Below are 7,938 nucleotides of genomic sequence, written 5' to 3' on the forward strand. Positions count from 1 at the left end.
TTTCCATATGGGAAAGGCTGCAAGATTTAAAGATGCAAATAGCTGAATGATTTTTCCAAAAGTGTGATTATTTATTTTCATCCTTGTCAAGGTTCCTTCCCCTCTCTGAACTCTAGGGTACAGATGTGGGGACCTGCGTGAAAGACCCCCTAAGCGTATTCTTACCATCTTAGGTTAAATGCTGCCACCACCAAAGTGTCTAACAATAACAACAGGGGAAGTGCCCACTTGGAAACGTCTCCCCCCCCCCCCAAAAAAAAATCCCCCCAAGCACTACACCCCCTTTCCTGGGGAAGTCTTGATAAAAATCCTCAACAATTTTCACGGGTGAAAACAGACCCAAACCCTTGGATCTTAAGAACAATGAAAAGCAATCAGATTCTTAAAAGAAGAATTTTAATAAAGAAAAAGTAAAAGAATCACCTCTGTAAAATCAGAATGGTTTACAGGGTAATCAGATTCAAAACATAGAGAATCCTTCTAGGCAAAACCTTAAGTTACAAAAAGACACAAAAACAGGAATATACATTCCATTCAGCACAACTTATTTTATCAGCCATTTAAACAAAACAGAATCTAATGCATATCTAACTAGATTGCTTACTAACTCTTTACAGGAGTTCTGACCTGCATTCCTGCTCTGGTCCCGGCAAAAACATCACACAGACAGAGAGAACCTTTGTCCGTCCCCCCGCTTTGAAAGTATCTTGTCTCCTCATTGGTCATTTTGCCAGCAAGGTTCTCCTAGCTTCTTAACCCTTTACAGGTGAAAGGGTTTTTCCTCTGGCCAGGAGGGATTTAAAGGTGTTTACCCTTCCCTTTATAATTATGACGATCCTCAACATAAGAAGGGACTTTGTGGGGAGAGCAGACATGGAAGATATCTAGAGGCAGGGACTCTAAGTTCCTTCTATCTGTCCTAGCCTATCCTTGCAGTTCAGCTATCTTCGCCACCTGTCTAAACATTGCTGGCATACTTTTCTTCTAACGTTTCACTAAATTGAGGGAATCTAACTAGAGGAAATGAAAACGTTTAGGGACAGAATCCATATAAGAAGTGTTTCACACCTTTGGGAAGGGAAGTGGAGAGGAAAGTGTCTGAAAATGAACCAGTTCCTTTTATACTCCCTTCAGCTCACCAAGACATCAAATATTTGAAGCTTTCCATGCATTCCCTGTCACTGATAAATAAATATATGTCCAGCGGGGAGCAGGGTGTGTGATTTTTCTCATGTATTTGTGGTTTTTTGTCGTCTTTAGTTTCTTTTGAGTTAAACTGGGACAGAACGGGTAAATTTAATCTAAAAGGGCTGGGTTGAGCAGAGTTAGGGTAAATCACTTGAACTGAACTGGCGTGTGAATTGGCCTGAATCTTTTATGTAGTAATTAAATCTGTGGCCTGAATCAAAAGGATGCAAACTCTTTAGCAGAGAGCAACAAAAGAGCTAAACAGTACTAACTGATTTGGTAGGAGCTACTCAGAAGGGATTTGGGACTATATAAACACGGAAGTTAAGGGATCTTTTCCAGGAAACAGACATATATGTCCTTCTCTCATATTTTCCAGGGCCTGCTGCCTGCTACAGATACAGAAATCTAGATGGGATTTCAGAGATAAGAGATGGTAAGTTCTTAATTAAGTATATCAGTACTGCTTATATTATAACTAAGGGCTTGTCTGTACTGTACTGACTAGTTTGCCCTGACTTCAGCCATCCGCCAGCCATGGGTTGAGTTTGAGTAATGCATTTTCTGTAGAACCCATTTCTGTCTTGCATGATTACTCTATTGGCCTTTGGTTTTGTAAGCAGCATAAAATATATTCTGTATGTATGTTGAGTGCCCAGCTTTTCAAGGGAGTTTGCCATTGTGCTAATTGAGGACCATTTCAATGCATGTTCTTGTTAGTGTTGACAAACAGGAAAGTATCTGAATAGCAGTCTAGTACCTAATGCATCTCCTGGTTTTTTAAATTCAAGACAAAGAGTGTCTTGTCATGGCTTGAAAAATACATTCATCTAATGATTAAGTGACAAATCTACAAGGCAAGTACAGAGATTTTCCTGTTACATTCTGAAGAGTTGAAGATTATTTCGTCTGTTTCTAACTCTTGTGTAAATTAAGAGAACCTCCCAAATGTAAACTGATGCAGGCTCAATGCAGTGTCATTTTGTTGAGTTGGCAGATGCACAGATTAGTTGCTTTTAGTTTTGCCAAGCAGCATCAAAGTGAAGTTAACATGGTTCTGGTCACTTTTAACTGCTGCTCACAGGGTTCTGAACAGCAGCAATGAAACTGAAGATGTCTGATGTATGTTGCTTCTGCTTGGGAAAGTTCTGAGCATGCACTGGAGTTAATCAGAGGAGAGAAGGTTCCAAGGGTAGGGGCAAAATAGTGGAGACCCTCTCCCTTGCAGGAGGCACCTCCTCCTCCTAGCAGTTTGGGGATGAGACTTCAGATTTAAGGCTTGATCTGAACCCAAAAGTTACACCGGTGGAACTGAAGGTATGGTGATGTGCTGATCTTGTTAAACTGGTGCACCTTTGTATGTAAAACAGTGCTAAAACCCCTGTTAATCAGAGATGGCTATGAAAGATGGAGCCCTTAAAAGAGATACTCTAATAAAGTGGTTTTCAAACTTTTTTCATTTGCGGACTCCTTTGGAAATCTTAGATATAGTCTGTGGGCCCCAGGTTGAAAACCACTGCTCCAATAGAAATCCCATCCTCACCCTCCCAAAAGATGGGGTGGGTGTGGGGGCTGGGTTTCTTACCAGGGGATTGCGTCTGGCCTTGCTGGGGGTGGAGATGGGAATCCGCCTTTACCTTATGTATTTACCTCTCCCTGGTAGCCCTAGTCCTCAAAAACTAGCTTGTAACTGTTTTTGAAGTGCTGGCTGAGGTATAAACTGAGGCATGCGTTGAAAATTTTAGGCTGCATGAGGGAGGCTTATGCTGACTGTGCACTGGGTTGACGAGACTGCTGAAAGGAGTCTGAGACAGCATTATAAATGTTTGCTTGATAACACAGACTGGAAGGTAAAACTGCTTGAGTGAAAACAGGGTTATAACTGAAAATGTGTCATTGAGGCGGAAATGTCTCAGGCCTATTCTCTATTCAAAGTATGTGGGGGTGGGGGAGTGGATTTTTGTTGTTGTTTTATTTTTAATTTGAAGGAGATCCTTTTCACCTTTTTTTTTTTTTTTTTAATTAAGTTTATTTGTTCCCTTTTTATCTATTTATTTTACCATTGTGCCTAGGAGCCTTAGTCATGGACCAGGACCTCATTGTGCTATGAATAGCCTTGGCAGAATCCGGGACTTTTATATCAGCTATTAATACTGCATTTTTCACTTTTAAGAAATGTTTTAAACCATTTTTATTTTTACAGTTGCTGTAAATTTAGGCAGGGGAGGGAGGTATGGCTAGGGCAATGCCAACAGCGGGGTTGCAGGGGGCTACCAACACCAACAGCAGGGGTCCAAGACACTGAGGCACAAGGTGCAGGGCAGTATGTGGTCATGGCCTGGCAGAGCAGAGACACCCCCCCCCCCCCCAGTCAGGACTGCCAGAAGGAGGATGAGCGCATGGCCATGGGGTGTTCCTGAACAGTTCCTGCCTATGGACTGAGCCATTCAGCCACTGCACTGGGTGGCCTCCACCGTGGCCGGAGGTTCGTTACTGTTGTCCTCCTGACAGCCCTGGCCAGGGGTCTCTGCTCTGCCCCGCTAGGACTGGAGCCTTCCTTTCCCTCACCCCTGCCTTGTCTGCAGGCAGTAGTGGAATAGCCATGGGCCAATGGGGCCCGTGCCCCAGAGCACCAGCAAAATGGGTGCCCCCGCACTGGCTTGCCCTGCTCTGTCCCCCCGCCGCTCCTGGCAGAGAGCGGGGTCGGGGTGCAGGGGCTTGTCCCACTCCACCTGCCTGGTGCTCCTGCTGGGGAGTGGGGGAAGCCCCTGCAGCCCAACCCCACTCCTCCCCTGCAGGAGCGCCGGAGGGTGGGAGGGACTACAGGTGGAAGGGGTAGGAAAGGGCCTCCACTTGCTCTGGCCCAGGGACCCACAAACCCCTACTCTGCCTCTGCCTGCAGGGATCCGTTGTCCTGGGCCCTGCAGCAGCCCCAGAAGTTCTCTGCAGCTCTGCTGTCACAGATCCGCTCCCTTGCTCTTGTTACAGCAGGGCTGCAGAGGCTGGCATCATGGGCCGATCATCCTGAATGAGAGATGAGATTGGATGAGGAAGGGTCATAAAGTTCCTTGGAAGTGAGGACACGTAGCTGACGTTTATATGATGGAGAAAGGGAAGCCAAGGGAGGGATATGAAGGTCACTTTTCCAGTGCATGTTAGAAGTTAGTTAAGAGTTTTTAACTAGGCACTTAATTTTCTAGTGTGCACTTTTAGGAACTGACTAGCAGTAAGTCAAAAGGGTAAACCTTGCAGAGGGCTGACTTTCAAGCTGGGCCAGTCTTTCTTGTGTTGTTTGGCACCAACAGTGAATTACTCCCACAATGTTGCTCCTTCCTGAATCAATACTAGGTGCAGTTAATTGTGGATGTGAAATTTTGCCTGTAAAAACTGGAGGACTGGCTTGAAAGTCGCACCCAGAAAGCCAAGAAATAAAAAATTAAAGTGAACTTGACCACCTTAAACATAAATGATGTTTTCTGTTCTTAAATATGTACCTTTATTTTTAATGCTCATTTTAGTAACTAAATCTAATTGACTGCAGATAGCATGCAGCCTGCCTGAATTAATGTTGCTGTTAGAACCTGTAACCTAATTCCATTGGCTTCAGTAGAGTTTAACCTGAGATATGGTTTTTAACCCTTTCTTCACTTCCTTACGTCCTGTGATTTGTTTCAAATGTGCAATTTTGGATTGACCTAAATTTTTTTTTTTAACTTAATTATAATTGAAGTGCTAATGACAACTGTAGTTAAGGCTGAGGTGGGAGTTTCCATTCTAAGATCTTTTCAGTTGTGCATAACTTTCGAAAATTTTGACCTTTCAGGGAAGCAAAAGAGGGCCTACAGTTAGGCTGCTAAATAAATGATATGATTTTCCTTTTTTTGAGGGGAGAACAATGAGAGGTGGTGGATGATTAACACTCTTGAAAATCAGGTGTCTTATTTAGATGCTTCAGTATGGGGGTAGGAGCCTAAATCTAGGCTCCACGGCTACACTACATCTTAAGTTGCCATAGTTATGTCACTCATGGATGTGAATTAGCCAAACGTAACTGATGCCGACTTAAGGGTTGGTATGGACAGCACTATGTCTGTGGGACAGCTTCTCAAGCCAACATAGCTACTGCCGCTTTCTGGGGCTGGAGTAATTAAGCCGACAGGAGACCTCTCTCCCATTGACTTAGAGCGGCTACGCTAGAGAGCTTACAGCAGGGCAGCTGTGCCGCTCGCTATAAGTCATAGCCTTTGACGCCATTTTTTGAAACTCTTGGCTATATGAGTCTAACTTTGAACTTTCTCAGACCTATCTCAGTCTTAATGCGTATAGGCCTCTGTGTTAAAAAGTGTGGGGTTTTGTTTAAAAAGTTTGAGGTTTTTTCTTTTAAATGTCAATGTGGAAACCTTTGAATATCATTGCTGCCTCTCCAGATTGAATATGACTGACAGAGTGAGAGAGAAACGGAGATAGTGAGTTTACCAAGTGAACTGTGCTCAGCAACCGTGTCTAAGGAACTCTGACTTCAAAAAACTATGAAGTCAGGAAGAGGTTAGCTAGCCCTTGTTAGACTAAAGCCTTTTATCCTGCTTAATGAAGGGAAGCAACATCATAAAGCTAATCTGCAGGCTGGAACTGTCAGTACCATTACTAATTGTTTTTGTAAAAGCAAGGCTGAGTGAACCATGAAGAGTAAGCTAATAACCTGCTTTGTTTCCCATACAGGTTTTCTCAGGTTTTGGAAGTAATAGAGTACTTGGTCACTGACTCCTCACCTGAAGGACAGTTGTATGCTTAAACTTGGAAGGCTCTGCATTGGGGTTCTTCAGCGCTCTTAATTTCCAGATTCTCTTTTGCAGAAGAAATGGACCCTATGTGTGAGAGCCATCCAAGTCAATAATGTGACAACGATAACATTGAAAGTCTGCTGGAGAAGAATCACTAATTCCTATAAGAAGTGGGTTGGTTTATTTTTTCTATCCCTTATAAAACAGACCACCTCAAAATCTGCAAACAAAATGCCAGCTAAGACACCCATCTACCTGAAAGCTGCCAATAATAAGAAAGGGAAGAAATTCAAATTAAGGGATATTTTGTCGCCTGATATGATCAGTCCACCACTTGGAGACTTTCGCCACACCATACACATTGGGAAAGAGGGACAACATGATGTTTTTGGGGACATCTCATTTCTGCAAGGAAATTATGAGCTGTTACCTGGGAATGAGGGATCACCAAGAGTTGGTCAGTTTGGTGGACATAATGAGTTCTTAAGGGCAAACAGCACCTGTGACTCCATGTTCACAGAAACTCCTTCACCTGTGCTCAAAAATGCCATCTCGCTTCCTGCCATTGGTGGTTCTCAAGCCCTTGTGTTGCCCTTATTATCACCAGTGACATTTAATTCAAAGCGGGACTCCTTTGGGCCATCAAAGAATCCAAGGCTTAGTTGTGAGCCAGTAATGGAAGAAAAATTGCGGGAGAAAAGCAAACAGTTAGAGAATGGGGAAATGTACAAAGATGACATCCTATGGGAGCCGAACAGTTCTGGGTTGCATTATACTAATGGCAGAGAGAGTCATTCATCCAGCCTTTCTGAACAATGCACTGATTGGCAAACGGTTGACTTACTTGATGACAGTCATCTCTCATGTGAACTAACCAAGGCAGAGACTAAGTCAGAAGAATCCCTTTCAGATCTTGCAGGCTCGCTTCTTTCATTGCAGCTTGACCTGGGACCCTCACTTCTGGATGAGGTCCTCAATGTAATGGACAAAAATAAATCCTAGGACTGGTGTACTTTTTTGCCTCTTTGTAAATGATGCATTTTTAAAAAAAAAAACTGAAGAATATATATATAAAAAGATCAGCTGTATTTGCAGTTTGGGTTTTCTAAAAATAATCTTTAAAAATATTTTTTTATGTTTTTCATGTGGTGGTTTTTTGTTTTTGTTTTATTTTTTTAAGTATGGTAAACATCTCATAGCAAGAGGATACATTTTAATAAAAGTTTTCAGCAAGCATACAAATGTCTTTCAAATACCAGTATTAGTTATCAGAAAATTAAGAAATGTTGTTGGGGGATGATAATACTACTTGTGACCATTAGCTTGATTGACCTTTAGTGGCTTTTGAGTAATCAATCTGTAAGCATCAGACTAGAGACTTAGGAGGTGAAGAATAAATATTAACTATTTCAACATTGCTTTACATCTAAGATTCTTTCTAGAATCTTAAATTGTTTTCATTAGTACTATTTCTTTTAGCTGCACTGTAACTAGTTCTTCAGTGTTAAACTATTGCTCTGTGTTCAAATGTGAACGGCTTGGGGTTGTTCAATTTTAAATATGGGCCAGAGCCTCAGGTGCTAAGGATCTGGCCCTATATCTATAGATCAGATCATAGACCATATGTTGTAAACACAGGTAACACAAACAAAATATTACTGTATTTAAATTATTTTAAAAGTTAAAATATATATTTTTGTGCTTATGTGGCTTTTTTTTTTTTTTTTTTTTTTTTTTTAACTGCAGAGTCTACATTTACAGATAAAGTATCATCGAAGTAGTTGCTTGACTTCATTGGCGGTCCTCTGTAAACTGTATTTTTGAGTGTTTGAAAAAATATGTATTGATAACTTAGCTTTTTCCTTCATTTACTACCAGAAATGCTTAAACTTTCAACTGATTGTCACCTTTTAAAGAAGGCACTGATTACTCACAGCGTGTAAAGAGACTGTGCTGCAATGTGATGTTT

General features: G+C 41.9%; 1 protein-coding gene across 1 annotated transcript; it reads left to right on the forward strand.

Moving 5' to 3' along the window:
- Window positions 1-6,200: 6,200 nt before the first annotated feature.
- Window positions 6,201-6,971, forward strand: CDC42EP3 (CDC42 effector protein 3). Its single transcript, XM_077811894.1, has one exon. The coding sequence runs from the start codon at window positions 6,201-6,203 to the stop codon at window positions 6,969-6,971; it is 771 nt and encodes a 256-aa protein (XP_077668020.1).
- Window positions 6,972-7,938: the final 967 nt, after the last annotated feature.

The sequence above is a fragment of the Eretmochelys imbricata genome, chromosome 3, assembly GCF_965152235.1.
Source record: "Eretmochelys imbricata isolate rEreImb1 chromosome 3, rEreImb1.hap1, whole genome shotgun sequence".
In the NCBI taxonomy this organism is placed as follows: Eukaryota; Metazoa; Chordata; order Testudines; family Cheloniidae; genus Eretmochelys; species Eretmochelys imbricata.

Excerpts from the sequence above, each read along its gene's own strand:
- CDC42EP3 (XM_077811894.1), top strand. The coding sequence starts at position 6,201 with ATGCCAGCTAAGACACCCATCTACCTGAAAGCTGCCAATAATAAGAAA.